Below are 20,801 nucleotides of genomic sequence, written 5' to 3' on the forward strand. Positions count from 1 at the left end.
CGCTCCCATGTAAAAATGTCTATTCATTCAAAAGCAGATTTTACTTTTAAGAACTAAATGGTGATATTAAAATGTGAGATGCCTATATACTGTCAGATTGATTTATTGACGAATCACAGTCAGCTTTACCCCCTTCGTTCTTCAACAGTTGATTTTACCCCTCACCTTTAATTTCTAGTCTATATATTCTTATGTCTGTGGTATTGCCAATTAAATGAATCTCTTTAATATTGGTAATCCGGTTGAAAACGGGAAATTTTTTAATAAATTATGAATATTTTTTTATCGATAAGTTTTCTCCGTATGCACGGAGTATAGTAGTATTAAGTATTCAACTACTAGTTATTATAGATTATATATTAGTATACAAGCAGGCTATAATAACATACCTCAGTAGTAATAACAATTACGATTAGCATAATACTATTCATCGGCATTGGTTCTATATAATTTAAATACATATTTTACTTCGGATTACTGTTCCACTGAAATATTATGTTCATATATTCGACCACCACATCACGGGCATGTGCCTAGTTTGGTGGTCTAACACACCCAAAAATTGTAAAATAACCAAAAAAACACTGAATGAATAAAAATTAAAAATATATATATTCCCATATGGGCGTATAATATAGGCCTCTTGAGTGGATTTAAAAAAAAATAATGTGAATACCGCACAAGAGTCCCAACGGCTTCCAATCGTCTGGAGCCAGTGAGACTATGGCATCCCCAATCGGGGTTTGTTGTGAGGCTGAAGGTGGGGAGAGGAAGGAGATGGGAAGAGGAAGGTGGGGGGGGGGAACCTGGCTATTCAGATCTGGTTACCAAACACGGTTAAAGCCATTTCAAAGCAACGTTTCAACTCTGAATGTCCGTGGTCGAGGTGTCCACTGTCCAAGGCGTCCGTGGTTTTTTATAAATAAATAAATTTAAAAAAAACTACGATTTTCCATCTCAGTTAATTTAAGCATAAATTATAAGTTATTTTAATCTACGTTTTTGCAATTAACATATTCGTCAAGACTTAATTTGAACAAAATTCGATAAGTTTCGAAACCCCATAATTGATAACTTGTTTTTAAGTTTATTTTCTTCACTTCCGATAAAAGAACTAATAAGCTTTTCCTAGAAACAAAACAAAACTAGTTTTTGCGTAATAAAATTAGCCTTATTGCCACATTATACATAAGTATGTATCCAATTGAAAAAATTCTTCAACTCTAATAATAGTAATCATTTATATTATTCTTCCTTAATTCGTATCTATTGTCAAAATTATAATTTCGGATACGAATATTAAGTACCTTACAGAAGATAATAAAAATGTGATAAAACTAAAAAGACATGTGTCACCAGAATGGTGTAGGTGCATGTTTGTGTTCCTGATGTGTTTGGCCTTGGCCTTGTAAGCAGGGCTGCGCTAAGCCCAATAAACTTTTTCACGCAAATGTATTAATTTCTGAAATCTCATTCATTTGTGAACAACTGTTTTGGGTCTGGGTGATCAGTAAGCGCTCAAAGATGGTTTGAAAGGGAGATATGTAAAAACAAATATAATTAAGGGAAAATATTTAATAAAACACGACTCGTTTGAAATAGAGCGAAAATCTTTCGACAAATGCTTTAGTTGCATTTAAAGATACATTGTGATTTTTTTCATGCCTATAACATATTAAATAACAGAACAAAACATGTTTTAAATAATTTTCGGACCTTACTTTGCGATTTTTTTCCATCGAGGGAATTTCATATAATTCATAACGTTTCGGCAAAACAAATGTAAAGATATTATCTTCAAAAATAACAAATATATTTTTTGAAACTTAAAAACTTATAGAGTTAACGAGAAACTTGTTATAAATAGTTGTCTGGACTCACCAGAACTTACCAATTTAATAAATCTTCATATTCCGTCTAGATCAACCCGACAATCTGATTTATTTTATCTACCCTTGTGTAGAACAAACATTCGAAAAAATTCCCCAATTCCTCGTATATGTGCACAATATAATTCAAAATTTTACAGCATTAACATTTTTGGTAATAACCTAAAGAAATATCGATATGAAGTAATGCGTACGATCGATTATTAATATGAGAGTATGGAATGTATCGGCAGCATCTCCTATCCTCTTCCTATTTTCCTCTTCCTCTCCCCTTCCTTTAACACCAAATTAATTTTAAGATACTAAAACTTCATTTCTAATGCACTTTAACATAAACTTCTGTGGCTTGACTTCAGTTAACTTTTATATTTATCTCGTATATTTATATAAAAGCTGTTTGTTTCTTACAAAATAAATAAATAAATCGGTAGAAATTGGTATGCGGGGGCACAAAACCTTACAAAGCCTCAGTAGATTAGTCCCAGAGAGCGCTCTTAGGTACGCCATCGACGATCGTCCTTTTCCTTCTCACGCGTCTTGACAATTCAACATACTTATGAAAATTGATAATATAAATTCATAAACAGTTCTGTTGTTATTTCGGATCTGTCAAGCGACTTGCCTATAATGATATAATAACAGAACTTGAATAGGAAAATAAACTTTTAAATTTGATGAATTGTTCAAATTCTGCGAAACAACCCATCCTGAGTGTTATAAAAAATAATGTTTTTTTTTCTATCTCACTTTTAATGGCATGGAACCATAGACATATGAATATTAGTAGACCTGCCCTAAGTGATTAAAAGCGTATTATCCCCACTCCCCATACCGGTTCCATTGGAGCCGGCTGTGCTCGCGTATGGCCTCAAGTGAAATTTGAAAACGTGACGTCATCATTCTTGTGCGATCTATGGTCGGGGCATCATCGGTTCATTTTACGAAATAACACGGCAAAATGTTGACTTGTACTATGAAAACTTGTAAAAATAGATGTGAAAAAGAGAATAAACCCAATTGTCGTATTACATTCCATATATAAGCATTATTTTACTTTATTTTAAGCATATTCACATCGTATAATATAGATCAGTTTTAGAAACGTCTGGATGCGAAACGCAAAGCTGGTTGGTTGCTGGGAAGTAAATTATGAACATTTATAAAAGTGTCTTAACTAAATACTTAAACGAAATATTCGAGTCTGAAAATAGAACCGAATTTTTTTGCCGAATTTGGACTTCGCAAATTTGTTCATAACGTGGCGAGTAATTTGCGCTCCCATGTAAAAATGTCTATTCATTCAAAAGCAGGTTTTACTTTTAAGAAGTAAATGGTGATATTATAATGCGAGATGCCTATTTACTGTCAGATTGATTTATTGACGAATCACAGTCAGCCTTACTCCCTTCGTTCTTCAACAGTTGATTTTACCCCTCGCCATTATCTCCTCGTCTATTAATTCCTATGTCTGTGCATGGAACGGACAGAATATACTAGAACGACAACGCACTCACGATCTTTCACTGGGACTAGCATAACTCAATTAACATATTTTAAACATTCGCGCGATTCGATTAAAACATGTTCAATAAACGTGATTTTAGCGGTCACGTTACCATATAACAGCGTCGAAGCAGTATAGTATAGCAGTCACAAAAAGCATTAAAAAACGTTGCTTTGTTAGTTCTCTTCCGCGAATCAGTGTAGGTACCTATCAATCTGTAACCATTTATTTATTCAAAGAAGAAGATAATGGCTCATATTTCAGACTTTATTCTCAAATTTGTAAACACTTTTGTGCAACAATTTCCCCCTTAGACCCTGTATTTCTCACCTTGTCGGCAAACAATTACTCTCAGAATGAGTAGGTACTTACTTAATCAATTAATTTATCGTTAAATCAAGTAAACTGGTAAGCCGCAGGCATTCAAGATTCATTTATTCAATTTAGATAACAAGTTAGATTATGATGGACGATTACGTCTAAAAAGATATGTTTTTACATTTGTTTGATTATATTGTTTATTAGGTATGTTGTGATTTTGAAAAGTATTTTAAAATACACTTTTTCTTTTTTTTAACATTTTTTGTTGAATTTTTTAAATTATTTTTATTATTTATTATATATAAAGAAGTGTAAATATTTCGCTCTCTGGCATAAATATACATAAATAAAAGCAATATAGTATGAATAATAATATAGTACATACACAAATAATAATTTTACATTAACAATAATACATAATATATTATGCTAACTGTATCTTTGTGATGGTTTTGATTAAATCACCGTTCCCTTTGGAAAACAACAATTTATAATACGTTTGGTTTATACATGTGCATGTGTAATTTACCTAAGAAATTAATTATAGATTTTATAACCATACTAACCCATCATGTATTTAATAAGTATACATTACAGCTGGTACATAATGATTTAAAATTACAATAAGAGTTTGTAATTTGGTTTATTTCGGATATGAATACATTTTTATGTTCTTTGCAATTGAAGATATCTACTTCAGAGAGAATGTTATTATATTATGTTGAACACAACCTAAGCATTTCGATTCGAATTCGTTTACAATGTTTTTCATATACATATGTATATAAAACAAAGTTTATGTTTGTTTGTTCAAAATCTAAATCTCGGAAAGTTCATCACCGATTGCTTAGAAATGTTGACACAATTTTGTATTTGATTTTTAAATTTATATAGATGTCACCTTTTACATGTAAAAACATGTTTTTTAAAACAGCGCAATCTGTTGGACAAACTTACTTTAAAAACAGCGCCATTTCTTGGACGTAAAAGCAACACGCTCTATTGTTTTTCTATCTGCACAGACAGACTGAGCCCCAGCAACACGTGGCGGGGTACAGCTAGTTAAAATAATTCACGAATGCGTGTGTATTTTCAATTCAATTATAATAAATCAGAACATTCCGTAAAGTTCTTTACCCTTTCTATATAATAATATCTGCAAACTGTTAACGTACACTCAATGAATCAAATTTTGAAAAACACAGATGCAACAAGATAATTACTAGACATTAATTATAATTAATTAATTCATTATAAGATCGATTGTGCGATTTGTAAGAAATTCTTTTCATAATTTATTTTCTGATCAGATTATATTTTGTTATATTAAAATGTGTAATTCATGAATGGAAACGACATAGTCGACGAAAACTCTTAATTCATGCATATGCAACATTTTGTTGTTGATATGACAACGTTTGTGAAGTCTTTGGTATTTCTTGTTTTTGATCCTTATATTTTAATTTCTTTATTTATTATCTGATAGTGTTACATATATGTCTCTTACTAAAGTTCTCACTTAAGGCGATGCACTACGTCGTGTAATATTTTAAATTGAGTCGCTATCAATAATAACCCTTACGTAGATGGCGATAAGGTTTAAATTCCCGATTAACACCATCCGCCTGTTTTGATTTATGCAAGAAAAAAACATGGCCCAAAAGTGCCTTTTATATTATTTTGTGGACATTCAGGCATAAATATTTAAAAAATTTTTCGATCTTTTATAAATAACTTAATTTTCCACATTATACAATAAAATCATAACCGAAAATGGGTTCATAAGTAGGAGATTTTGAACTTTAAAGCAGTTTTCATAGGCCTTATACATTATTTTTTCTGGGCTTATAAAAAGAAGATTATCCTTACTAATTTGATAATTAGTTAAGGATAATATCGATAGTCCTTTTACACATACTCATAATCAAATTGTTTGATTTGATCATTTCTTTTGCCGGCCTTTGATGTCGAGGGGTAAGGCTCTCGACTAGCAAGCCCAAGGTCGCGGGTTCAAATCCCGGCGTGCGCAAGTAAATGTTATTTAATTATATTGTGTTATTTCCCAATTTTTTCAGGGTCTATTTCATCTTTGACAATGCTGTATTGAGGGTCTTTTTTGAGGAGAAGAAGGAGTGAACATGCGTCTTGAAGAGACCCATGTTGTATGAGAGAGGAAACACACAGGCAGGCAAATCGTTCCACAGCTGAGCTGTAGTAACGTTCCACGAACGAATCTCAGTAACGACCCGTTTTCTTGTGACAAATGTCAATCGTGTACAAATGTTGAGCGCGCGATAGTCGTGTTTCCCGGCTATGCACCAGTGACGGAGGGATCAATGACGCTAGCTCATCGGAGCATTTTCCATTGAAATACCAGTAAAACAGGGACAGCATTCCCACCTGACGTCTGTGATCTAAAGATTGCAATCCGCTTGATAAGAATCTATCAAACTGACTGCCCTTTTCTGCACATAATCAAGGGTTTTTTTGTTCAAGTATTTTTGGGCTCCAGACCAGAGGTGGTTGCCGGATTTAACAGTGGGGCGAACTTGCGATTTGTTCATGGTTGTATACTATTAGAGAATTTGCGGACCCTCTATGACTGCACGAACATTTTATTAATTATTGTATAATGATATAATAATTATATTTGGACGATTTGTATGGCGCTTTTTTGCTAAAGATCACTTCAAGGGCGCTGTACAAATATATAATACATTTATATAATGATCTATGTTATTGCTAACTATAGGCTAGTCAAACTATTATGAATTTATGTCAACAGATTGCATCTACCGGTTCGTCACTTATACAAAGCTATATGTACAATTCATTTGATTGATGAACGTTATGCTATTATTCTTATTTCCTTATATTTTATACGGGCATATAATATACAGTTCCATACACAGACATAGGAATTAATAGACGAGAAGATAATGGCGAGGGGTAAAATCAACTGTTGAAGAACGAAGGGGGTTAAGCTGACTGTGATTCGTCAATAAATCAATCTGACAGTAAATAGGCATCTCGCATTATAATATCACCATTTAGTTCTTAAAAGTAAAATCTGCTTTTGGATGAATAGACATTTTTACATGGGAGCGCAAATTACTCGTCACGTTATGAACTAATTTGCGAAGTCCAAATTCGGCAAAGTAAATTTCTTCTGTTTGCAGAGTCGTAGTTAGTTTCAGAGTATTTAGTTAAGACACTTTTACAAATGTTTCATAATTTACTTACCCCAATAAACAACGATGAGCACACTTGAGAATCGCTACATTGTGATGTGATAGTATATGTTTCTAAAACTGATCCATATAATACGGTGTGAATAAGCTTAAAATAAAGTAAAATAATGCTTACTTATGGAATGTAATACGACAATTGGGTTTATTCTCTTTTTCACATTTATTTTTACAAGTTTTCATATCACAAGTCAACATTTTGCCGTGTTATTTCGTAAAATGAACCGATGATGCCTCGACCATAGTTCGCACAAGAATGATGACGTCACGTTTTCAAATTTCACTTGAGGCCATACGCGAGCCCAGCCGGCTCCAATGGAACCGGTATGGGGAGTGTCAGGTCTACTAATATTCATATGTCTATGGTTCCATACTAAGAAAACTGTGATTAGGACGTATTATAGGCAATACAAGAATGCTACTCTCAGAAATGATATTATATTTAATTTAAGGGTATGAGATCTTAAAAAGGTAAGTTTTTAGTTTAGACCTGAATTCTGTTGGACTTGTTATGGATCTTAGTTCCAGAGGGAGTTTATTCCAAGACTTCGGCCCAGATACTCCAAAAGTGCGGTCACCAAACTTAGTATTTGGCTTGCGCTTAGGTTCCATCAGTCTGCCTACAGCTGATGATTTTCCGGGATGCATAGTTCAGAGATGTATGGTGGGGCCATTTCATTGATGGATTTAAACACCATCCAGCACAATTTGTACTGGATTCTTTCAGGGAAATGTGCGAATATTTAGCGACCCCGGCTATGAGCCGTGCTGCTGCATTAAACACAGATTGAAGTTTGTCAATTTGATATTTTGGAAGGCTAAAATAAATTTTATTTTTTTATTTTATTTTATTTTATTGATTTATTGTGAAAAACAGTATAATCCATTTACATTTCACAAATAACAGTTTATAAATTACAGTTTATAATAAGCAAGTACATACATTTATTTGCATGGGTAAGTACATCAATACTATCTGATTAACCAGATTTGTTAAATAGTATGCTTATTGCCGTCTTAAATTCTCTTTGGTTCAAATTGAAAATGTCAATCACCGAAGAAATGTGATTTAACAAAGTAGTTATTCTCCCCAAAGGCATGATCATTGGTAGGTTGGTCCTGCCCCTTGGAAAAATAAATAATCTGTGCTGTCTAGCTCTGATGAAATTATCAGGGACATAAAAAGAAATTCGTTCTAGAATATAATAATAATGCCTTTGGTAATGTAATGTAATGCCTATGTTTCTTTAAAAAATATGCAACAGTGCAATAAACATATTTATCATATGTATATTGACATCGTTATTGAAAAAATCCAAAACGTCATTCATATTGGAGAAACACGATGGACCTCGCTTTAAATCCCGGTCAAATACACAGAGAAAAATGATCCTGATAAAAAAGTGATAGCTTAAGATTCAGAATATATAGTGAACACGTGTTCTTTTCCTAATAAATATCACGACAGAATGCGACAATATCAGTATGTTCATATCAATATCAATATTTGCATGAACACGTGTTTCGCTATCCTAATAAAACATTCGCTTTTGACTGATAATTTGTTACAAACTCTGTCAATTCATTCCTCGAAGGCCTGCAGTCATGTTTTTACAGGAAAACGAATAATTTGACCAGATTTTTAATAATTAACCGTTTTTCATAAGTTTTCGTCATATGCAAAATTTAAAAAAATGTTAAAGTTACTGGTTTGTTACAGTTTGTAAAAATAATTTTCAGAATATTTCCAATTGCCGATGTTTAAAGCCAAAACATTGTATCTCCACTGGCAACAACGAGTTATGAAATAGACTACTAAGGATAATTGAAATATATTATTAGTATTTTTCTGTAAAAATACGGCGTCTAACTCGAATCATTCTAAACATATTTTCATATTTCAGAGCAGTAAAATCAAATTTTAAAAAAGACCATTTTTTTACATGCCAAAACCAATGGATTAAGTTATGTTTAGGTAGGTACTATTAGTAATCTTCGTGGTATAAGAATAATTATTAAATCTTTTACTGATTTTCTCATGTTTCCTGGATATTTCATCATTTAGAAAATAACTGTTTAATGTAGTTTCCAATAAATAATTGCATTAATAATTATCGCCAGACAGATTAATAATTAATCACTACAACTTGTGCGTATATTTATATCAAAGACCTGCTTGAAAGCTAGAGTGCATTTGTGGTTGCGCAAAAAGAACATACTGTTAGGCCGTTTGGTTAACTTAGTTTGTGTTTCAGAGATATTTAATTTAATTAACCAACTACGGCTAAATAGCACAGTTATGCATAGTATATGTCTCTTCTATAATATTGCTTTTGTACACTGTAATCTGTATCTTAAAAAATGTTATCATATTGTAACTATGTTTATGTTGTAACTAAGTGTTTGTCTCACAAGTCTTTAAATAAAAATCCAAGGTCATCAAAATCATTTGGACTTTTTTGTGATAGATAACAATGCAACAAACAAAACAACTTGGTTGGGTTTTTTAGACGGCGGTAGGAATTATTCTATTTCTGGTCCTCGACCTTGAGGTTGCAATACTATTTATTATAGACTTAATCCAATATTAATACAATATCGACTGCTATGTGCCATATATGGGTAACCTCTTAAACTACTATCTAAAATATCACACCTTCATGCTGTTATATCATTTATAATTAATATATTGTCTTTTACATTATTAGCTATACGCAGTCAGCGCTTATGTGGGTTCACATTTATTACTTATAGAATAAAAAAATAAATTCAAATAATACAAATTCAACAATAACTTTAAGTGTACATTTGAAACTTTGCAGCGAAGACGAGCAGTAGCTGACTCAATATTTATAAACAGAATTTTAAACAATGACATTAACTGTACTGAACTTCTGTCCGTTATTAACTTTAACATACATTTGAGACGTACACGACATACAGTGCTATTCCACACGCTAAATTATAAAACAAATGCAGCATCTAATTCGACAATTAACCGAGCTCTTCATACTCTAAATAATATTTGTCTTAACTCTAACATTGACATTTTTTCGGATTCACTGCCCAAATTCAAACGTTGCATCATGTCAATAATTTAAACTACTCAATGCGCATACATACAGACACACACACACACACACACACACCTATAAACTACACACGTCACCTGGTAATTAAGGAATAAACATACCATTTGGCAGACATTACAAGAAAACATATCATAGGTACCCAATATGAAGTATCTTATTCCTGTATATTGTTTCATCTCTGTAAATCATGTACTTTTTGTTTATATAACATAAAATAAAATAAATAAAAAAATAAAAATAAATATAGAATGTAGGTATTAAAGAATGTCGTAAACCTCGAATACCAAAAAATTGATTCTCAAGAAAATTAATCAAACGTTGTTATACATTATTGCGTAAACCCATTTCAATAATTAATATTAAGTTATAATTATTAAAATAATCAAATTATTATTTTGATTAAACTGTGCTGTATGGACAGTTATTTATTTTCATCAGATTAAAATGTATCCACAAAGCGAATTTGCGATTACTGAAGAAGTAACAATAATTATTATTATTAAAATTTTAATTATTGTTTTGACTATTTCTATTTATTTATTATTTGTACATTATATGTACATTAATCGATTACATATATTAATCATATTAGTTGCGCTGCAGCATCATGACGAAAAAATACTTATTCTAATCGTGAATTCACTGAGGTTGGTTTAAAAGCGTAGTCATTCTCCACAGAGATCATTGGTAGGTTTGTTTTGCCTCTTGAAAAAATAGCATACCAATAGCAATTAGCAACGTTCTACAGCACTAAATCCACGTTCACACAAATACGACGATAGGAATGCAATCAGAAATCGTTGAACAACCGACCATAACCATAAGCCATGGTTGGGACATTAGCCATTCTTGAATTTCATTTTTAATTTTTCGTTTGTTGTCAGTTCTATAGGTTGTTCTTCTAACTGGGATGATCCTGCAGTGTTGACACTTGAAAAGGAACCAGACTGATATGTCCATGTTTAAAATGTTTAAAAACAAATTCCCTGGAATTGTTCCTTGAAATCATCGTAGTCTTCTCCAAGTTTTGTTGAAGGAAGTTTAACAAACTGATATTATTTAATTCAGCTAGATTCCGTCGTATTTTTAAAGATAGAATTTATCTACCGTCACCCCTTTGAGCCTTCTACTGCCCCTCCGAAAGCCTCCAGCGCCCACAAGGGGGCGTTATCAACCACTTTGAAAAAGACTGTTCCAGAACATCAGGATTGCAAATGTGTCAATTGAGCTGCTTATATGCTACTAACGCCATTGCAATAGTGGTGTATACAAAGTAATTTATTTTCATCAAATTAAAATGACGCCACAAAGTAAATTTGCGATCATTTAAGAAGTATTAGTAATTATTTTTATTCATCGATGACGGTTGACATGACATCAATGATGACGGTGCACAAATCTCACTCTCGCCAATTTTTGGATGTCATAATTAGAAATTAATCAAACTGAGAAAATACACTCGAAAATAGAGTTTTGCATTTCCACTCTATTGATATTTACAGGCCCGGCCATGAGCAAAACGACGCCTGGCGCTATTGTAAACCTCAAGGACACAGCGTAAGGTGTTCCGTGTTAGGTATTTTCAGCGCCTTGACTCCTTGGCTACTTTGTGCCTTGGAAAGTTGGCGCCCGTCATAGACATATGAATATTAGTAGACCTGCCCTAAGTGATTAAAAGCGTATTATTCCCCACTCCCCATACCGGTTCCATTGGAGCCGGCTGGGCTCGCGTATGGCTTCCCGTGAATCTTGAGAATGTGACGTCATCATTTTTGTTCGAACTAGCGTCGAGCTATGGTCGAGGCATTTTATAAAATAACGCGGCAAAATGTGGCTTGTGCTATGAAAAATAGATGTGAAAAAGAGAATAAACCCAATTGTCGTATTACATTCTATATGTAAGCATTATTTTAAGCTTATTCACATCGTATAATATGAATCAGTTGTAGAAACATATACTATCACATCGAGCGATTCTCAAGTGTACGCATCGTTGTTACTGGGAAGTAAATTATGAACACTTATAAAAGTGTCTTAACTAAATACCTAAACAAAATATTCGACTCTGAAAATAGAAGAAATTTTTTTTTGCCGAATTTGGACTTCGCAAATTTGTTCATAACGTGGCGAGTAATTTGCGCTCCCATGTAAAAATGTCTATTCATTCAAAAGCAGATTTTACTTTTAAGAACTAATTGGTGATATTATAATGCGAGATGCCTATATACTGTCAGATTGATTTATTGACGAATCACAGTCAGCTTTACCCCCTTCGTTCTACAACAGTTGATTTTACCCCTCACCTTTAATTTCTAGTCTATATATTCTTATGTCTGTGGCGCCCGTAGTGGACTGCTCCAATTGCGCCTGCACATGGCCGGCCCTGGATATTTGTTCTATTACTTCACTTATTGAAATAATATTGCTTTTACATTGAGGACGGGTTGTTTCACAGAAATTAAAACGTAACTCAACACAGTGACAATTCAACACACTTAAACACAAGTGATATAAAGTCATAAGAAACAATGAAAAAAAAAAATTCTAACTTAACCCTACCTAACCTAACCTAACCTACTTAACCCAGTTAATAAAGTTTTTGTTTCATCACTTTCCATGACTTTATATAACTTTTTAAAGCTGTGATGAATTATCATTGTGATGATTTATCCGGTCACCGAATTGGTAACTTTCCGAGAAATAAGTAGGTACCTTTTTATAAGTAAGTTTAAATAAGGAACGTTTAAAACATCTTGTGCATCATTAATATGGATGATGTTCATAAATGACATTAATTTGTGTATACATTTATTTATAACCGACTTAGTTGAAAACATGGAAATTAATGGTGTCTTTAGGTACCTACGTAAAGTTTGAAAATTCATGTAAAGTGCTGTATTCATGGATTGTTAAAATTATTCATGTATTGTTAAAAGTATTCATGTATTGTTAAAAGTATTGATTTAAAGCTGTTTGAAGCCGTGAAATCCAAAGCATCGGGTTCGTACATTGACGTAATTATACTTAGTCATTGGGTTCGCATCCTGGCGCAGGCGATGCGAATTCAATCATCTGCAAGCTAAGTCTTCCAGATAGAACCCACAAACCCCAGAAATTTTGATGCTACAGTACAAAAACATTCTACTTTATAGTCAAGGTTAATGTGCCAAGTTTCGTATTTGTAGTCAACACTCGCGGCTAAATTAATTTTACATACTTTAAGGCGATGCACTACGTCGTGTAATATTTTAAATTGAGCCGCTATCAATAACAACCCTTACGTAGATGGCGATAAGGTTTAAATTCCCGCTTAACACCATCCGCCTGTTTTGATTTATGAAAGAAAAAACATGGCCAAAAAGTGCCTTTTATTTTATTTTGTGGATGTTCAGGCATAAATATTTAATTTTTTTTCGATCATTTTATAAATAACTTAATTTTCCACATTATACAATAAAATCATAACCGAAAATAGGTTCGTAAGTAGGAGATTTTGAACTTTAAACCAGTTTTCATAGGCCTTAACATTATTTTTTTCTGGGCTTATAAAAAGACTTATTATTATATATATTAAAGATTATTTCAAAGGCCAAGATGTATTCTACTCGCAGTATTTAATTAAAGCATCTGAAACATTTCTAGGCGACCAAATTTTCAAACCAAAAACACATGATTTTGCATTACTACGTAGTGCATCGCCTTAAATGCTGTAGGCAGTGTTTTAAAATTCGGTGGTGAAGTGTATTATTAATTCATAATAGATCTGTTTACAATTTTATATGATAATATATTGACATTAAGATTCTTACCTCTGAGATTCCGAGTAGACACCGTGTAGGTGAGGTCGTTGAATTCTAAATCCATTTTTAATCTCGCAGTTCTTAAAATATTTGAGAATAACACTTGCACAATTTTTTTCACAAAGTTTCTCACTTAATAAATCACAATATCAGGGTAACCATAACCCACGTTTAAATTACACACACGGAACACGTAACACTTGATACTGATTGTTTATTAATATGCCTTAGAAACTGATACCCTTTCCCTCGAATCAGTGCAAAGCTTATCTGCCAAGTTGTTCTGTAAAAAAATATTTGAATCAATTTGTTATCAAATTATTACATGAATTAAAAGATACCACATTCCTTGATAGGTTCGCTTAGTTCTTGTCTAGCGAGGTGTTAATTTTTTAGGAATACATATTCGAGGACAAAATGTACCCTCAGGCATTTATACCCTTGGAATGCCATTCTCCCGCGACCTAGTATTCCTTAGTGTGCCTGAAGGACTAGACCATCGATAAAGCCCTATGTCAATACGGTATTGACTAAAATCGTCATCTATGGGCAGTTAGTGATATTTGCGAGCACGGTCAACTATATACAAATTTTAGCGCGGCCTCCATAGTATCAGATAAGCTTCGGTTAACTGTCAATGTACACCACTTATTTTAATAATGTCATTTGTTAATCAAAATTACTGGCTTATTATCGAATGGAGTTGAACTAACGAAACTCTTAGAATTGAAAGAATTCGTATACGCGGCGAGTTAACTCCGTTCGGGCCTATGACGCTACAGTTGTGAATAAAATCCATTTTTAGTGTCAAAAAGTAAATGCGGACTTCCAGTGCATATTTAGGTTAGTATTTCAATTCAAAATTTCCAATTTATTCATATTTTACTTATCTGTATGACGTTCGACGTTTCGGAATGTCAATTCAAATATAACACCTCCAGTGGAGCTAGCATGTTACGATTTATGATTTAGTGCGATATCAATATCAGTCTGTCTATCAACAGCGCGACCGTGCTCGGAAAATGGGTATAATATCATCGGTAGTTACGCTTATTGATCTGATATTGTAAAGTTATCGATTTCATTTTGCTAGACCCCCTTGGATAAAATCCCAATCACACGCCAGACCCCGGCTGACAGAATTTTCTTTATAACTTACTTTTTTTCGCAAAATTATGTTTTTGTAAATTGTTATGTCTTACCAGCAATTTTATAGCAAAATTATTTTTTAAAAACGATTATATTTGCATTTTCTTATTTTTTTATGTATTTTCCCCATACTATAGCTACTAATGTTATAAAAAATATACAATAAGGAAAAACGAAATAATTTGGTGTTTTATTAAATTACCCATAAAGCTTAATAAGTGATCATTACAATAAAAAATAAATTATATGAGGTTTTCCTGTAAATCAATACAGCACTATAGCTTTGAAAATCAAAAAAAATCGACAAAAAAATCTAAAATATTTTTCACTTTCAACAACATTAAAATTCAGAGATAAAATAAATATATTTTCACGTGACGAAACGAGAGTCCAGAAATACTACTAGCGTATCCACGGTGGATTCGTCGGCACACTACGGGTACACACTACATACGTCAGAAATCCACGGTGGATTCTGCGGCACACTACGGATACACACTGCACACGTCAGAAATCCACTGTGGATACGTTGGCACACTACGGATACACACTGCACACGTCAGAAATAGACGATGGATTCATCGGCACACTACGGGTATACACTAAACACGTCAAATCCACGGTGGATTTCTTAAATAATTGCTTTGGTCAAATCGCCTCAAGGGGCTTTACAAAACTAGATTAAACTAAACAAAAATTAGATACCATGAAAAATGGATTTTATTAAATAAAAACAATTCATTGTTATTATTTTTGCAGATGTTACGGGCACATGAAAATGTTCTTGAGGGATAACGGACAAAATATATAAACACGCAAAAGAAAAACAATTTCGTATACGTATACATTTTGTAAAGAATAGTGCAAAAATAAAAGAAAGATAATTTTTTTAAATACTACCGGCTAGCTCTGAAATTTGGTTTTCATTTCCATTATCTATTTACGAATCTGCTTTCTTTAGTCACGCATTTTTTCACTGTAAATAATCTTCAGTCAAGTTGAAACGAGTAGTACGATGGCATAAATTTTATAAAATTGTTTCCGTAAAAGATGTTCAAAAGTCTGGTTCTTCTTTGATTCAAACATTTTTACGATCGAACATGAATGTTGGTACTTAAGCACTGCTTAGTAATATAGACATTTAAAAACAAATATGAAACATTCTTGACATCAGACTCGGTCTTTGCTGATGTGCCAACGGAATCGCGTTCAAGTCTAGCATAGTGTCGGTCAACCAAAGTTAGGCCTAACCAAACCCAAATTAACCTAAACCTAACTCTAACCTAAAAAATCACGATTTTTAATTTTTCTTATGTTTCATTTTTCAAATAGTTTCAAACTAAGTAGATATGGTTAGGAAAAGTAGGTAAGCACTGCGAAAATAGGTACCAAATATATTCTCAATTCGAAATCAAACATTCCCGCCTAATTGAAATTGTCTGCAATACTGTTATTTTCTATACTGGTCAAAATATTTTTTAATTAATTTTAAGGCTACTTTTAGTATGGGAACTAGGAACTACTTCGACCACTACCATTTTTGTTGTTTTACTTGTACCTAAAATTAAAAGCAGAAAGTAGGTAGGTACCTATAACCTTTATGCTTTCTAGAAATTTCTAATCGGATATCCATAAGTTTTAATACTCTGTTATCAAAAAAACCTAAAATATGGAACAAATAATATATTGTCTTCCTGCCCTATTTATTGGCAGCAAAACGTTATTTCAAAGTTTCATTATCATAATAGAAACGATGTTTTGAGCTGAATATATGTGATAGAAAATACATACAAAACACCTTTTGCAGGTTATTTTAAATTTATTGCTGTCACTTTCTCGATATTCTTCGAAGAACACGTTGGACTGCCCTTTAATACTGGCTATTTTATATAGAATCAAGTAGGTACCTACATAAGATAGAAAAATAAATGCATATAACCTAACATTTTTTACAAAATTCAGGGTCTTTGTTTTGGAAGGAACACTTTAATGTGCAATCTTCGCTAACTAGAATTAATAAATTGCACAATTTGTCTTGAAAAGATCGATGCCTGAATGTTGTAAAAAATGTTAGGTTATATGTATTTATTTTTCTATCTTAAGTAGGTACCCACCTGGTTCTATATAAATTAGCCAGAATACACAAGAAGAAGCAATTAACTATTGGAAACCTAGCAACATTTAAAAGGTAAACTAAAATACACTTGACAGCTGAATAGAAAAAGAAAGAATCAAATAAAGAAAGATTGAGACAAGATTACGATGAGTTTGTTTTATGAAAGATAACACCAGATCCGGCAAAGGAGTTATTAGTTTCGCTATGACAAATGTTTGTCAACCATTGGATTACGTAATATTGTAATATACATATATTTAAAGTTCTCAATTCTCAGATAGATATATTGTGGACAAGAGACCATAAACTAGAGAATCGTGGTCAAAGAAACCAGTTTTCATAATTAATTTATGAAAATGGCCTTGTAAGCCGAAACAGCTGTCACAATAATAAAAAACTAAAACACTTGCAGAACTTAATAATAATATTATCAAATTTAATCTAAATTAAATTTATTAAAAAAAACAGTTTTCATAATATGCAAATGTATGCAAAAGATTGCATTTTATGTTATTATAAAACATTTAAACACATGTTGCATAATAATAAACGGATATGCATATTATAAAAAATAAATGATTTGTTGAGGAAAATTCGTTATAAAATATTGTTTATAATAACTGTACTTTCTATGCAATTATGGAATTTAAATCGAATACTAATAAACTACAAAATAAAGCAATGTGAAAATATCTACAAATTGAGATTCACACTTTTTTTTTTAATTTTGCTTTGGATTTGACTAAAATTATGTATTTTATTTAGTTATTGGAAATAACAAACCAAACTTTGTAAACTTAATACTAAATAAAATTTATAATTAAAGATTTTATGATTTGAAGAAAATTTAATGGAAATTTGTGACTAGTCACTGATAATGTCATTTTTTTAATCTGGTTTTTTGCTAATTAGGAAATCCATTTATACACATTACGTTTGTGTATTTGTGACTGGCGGGCGGCATAAACCTACCGTATTATTCCAATATTGATGAAATTTCGCACACTTGACTTTAAAAACAAGGGGAAGTTAACTGTCTACATCAGATTTGACAAAAAAACTCTATGTAAAGCCCGGGCAACGCTGGGAACATCAGCAAGTACAAAATAAAACATTGCTAAAAAGTCGTTTTGTTTGGTAGAAATTTGTTATGAAAAACGAAAAAATGTATTATAACCAAAATTTGTCATCACAAGTGATAAAATATTGCGAAAAAATCTCTTTGAGTTATCTTTCAAGGCCTTTGACGATAGTTCATTATTGATTAATGTCCATTTGATTGATTCGTGCTAGATTCAAAAGATTATTTTTCAATAATAATAACAACAAGTCTTTTTAATTTCATGCTAATTCAATGTACACATATTATTATTATATGGTTCGTCTTCTTATTATTTCCGATTTTCAAAGCCATAATATTGTATATATTCAAGGGAAGACTCGTATAATTTATTTTTTATTGTAAAGATTAAAATTTATTATTTAGCTTTATAGAAAATATAACAAAACCGAAGAATAGTTTTGTATTTCTTTATTTTGTATATTTTTTATAATATAATATATAAAATATAGCTTCTCTAATTTCCTGGTAAGACGATACAATTTACAAGTAAGTTATCAAGAAAATAGTGTCCCGGCGTACGGCGGGCGCTTGGCATTTTACTCCTGGCGCACCAAGGTGTAAGGTCGTGGGAATATAGCATAACTTTTCCTAGTTTTGTTTTCATTGCCTTGAAAATAATGAATAGTTGTAAATTATTCATCAATGTTTACGGAAACATACTTTTGGAATTTTGTGTAGCAGAAAAACTAGACAGGGCGCTCTCAGCGCATAAAATTGCTAACCGTATACAAAAAAAAACTGAAAGAATAAACTTGTTGCTACTTTTCCTAAATGCGGCAGAAAACAAAATAAATTTAAGTATGTAATAATTTATTATTAAGTAGTGAAGAACTCTTTGCGATGATGTAATTAGTGAATTTTTACAAAAAGAAAACTAATTAAATGAGAAACCTATACGCTAATTTATTAACATGGCAGCAATAATCAATAAAATACGGTTATAAAAATGTCATTTTCAAGGTCATCAAGATGCACGTTAATTGCATAATTGTAATCAGCACTTGAAGAGTATTGGAGAACTAATCTTGATCACCCCTTACATGGCATTTTAATTATTTTTCTTATTTACATTTTACTTTAATTTTTGTACATCTTACGCAATTTATAAATTATGTAATTTTTTAGAAACGATGGTTACTAGTTAAGATGGTTATTATTGGCTGTCCTGCTTTAACTTGAATTATGCTTGTCTGTAAGTTTGTTTATTTTGTTCCGTTTCCGCTTCAAGATCGTGGCCATTTTAATGTTTCAGTAAAGATTATTTTTACACCGTGAAATCATCGTGTTTATTTGGACTTTTATATTATTCGCATTTTTTACAATATTTTTCGAAACCACCTGCCCGAAGAAAGTTCGGAAAAAGAATTGTCACTAACATAGTCAATTTCCTCTGACAAATTGTACAATGCCTTATTTGAAATTAAAAAAAATCATAATTGATAAAATATAATTAAGTAGGTAGATATTAAAGTACCTACTTTCAAATCTTAGTTGAGTGGAAATTTTGGTATTGATTTATAAAATAATTGAAAATTATAGGCACACCTTTTTGAACGTGAGGTCTACTAAAACTGTTCACCGATCTACTCAAAAATTGTATAAATTTCAATTTCTCATACGATTACTTGCATAATATCGGTTTTATTTAATTTATTTATTAACTCGGTTTTAGGGGCTTTTACAAAAGAAAAGTTTATAAAATTATATTTAATATATTTATTTTTATTACAATTAGGTACACAGTTTTTTTAAACATTACTAAACTGCAACGTTTTGTATTTAAAGAGATATCTGTTAGATATATTATAAAATTATTATGTACATAGGTATTATTAGACATATTACGTATTATACATATTATTAGATAGATTATCTGCTATAAACAAATATTTTTGAAAAAAAGATTTTTAGAAAACTGTAAGGTATTTGTTTTGTATTTACATAATATTTTTCACATAAAATAATTTATATCCTATTGTATTAGTTTTTGAAACCCTTGTTTAATTTAATTTAATTTTAATTTCAACAAATATTTAAAAAAAGTATATATAATACGAAAGTAATAAATAACTAACCTTCATGAAAACATTTTCCTTTTCCTTTATAAAAACATTTACATTTTCATTTTAAATCGTCTACACTTGAAACATCACAAAGTTTAAGAACGAAATTCATAATTTGAATTAAATTTTCAAACAGCATAAACTTCCATAGAGAATGTTCGCGGTATAACGGATCGACTCACGACATCCGAACTTAGCGGCTCGAGAATTTCAAATGGTGGTCGTTATTCGCTATTCGCTAAACCCGCTCAAATACTTCATCGTGCCATTCTAACGTAATCCACATTTTATACAAGATTGGCGATCATTTTAATTCGAAGGCACGTTGCAAAAAACAACAGAATTAATAACACGCTTGGTTCATTTTTATAATAATAATTTTTCACCAGTAATTCTATGCACTGATATGTAGACCTCGCGTTCAAAAAGTATGTTTCAAATTTTCTCTTACAAATCAAAACCAAAATTTCCTCTGAAATCGTAAGATTTGTACGTT

At 31.6% G+C, this 20,801-nt stretch overlaps 1 protein-coding gene across 1 annotated transcript in view; it reads right to left on the reverse strand.

Annotated features, from left to right (window-relative positions):
- The window catches only part of LOC149422398 (ATP-binding cassette subfamily G member 4), a 100,024-nt gene extending 79,510 nt beyond the window's left edge, over window positions 1-20,514 (reverse strand). The window contains exons 1-2 of the mRNA XM_089633780.1: window positions 20,318-20,514; window positions 13,864-14,137 (exon numbers count right to left, since the gene is read on the reverse strand). Coding sequence (XP_089489906.1) covers window positions 13,864-13,918 — 55 coding nt within the window. The 5' untranslated portion in view covers window positions 13,919-14,137; window positions 20,318-20,514. The remainder of the gene's footprint in view (window positions 1-13,863; window positions 14,138-20,317) is intronic.
- Window positions 20,515-20,801: the final 287 nt, after the last annotated feature.

Source organism: Hesperophylax consimilis, chromosome 7, assembly GCF_061612785.1.
Source record: "Hesperophylax consimilis isolate HC1 chromosome 7, BYU_Hcon_1.0, whole genome shotgun sequence".
Classification (NCBI taxonomy): Eukaryota; Metazoa; Arthropoda; class Insecta; order Trichoptera; family Limnephilidae; genus Hesperophylax; species Hesperophylax consimilis.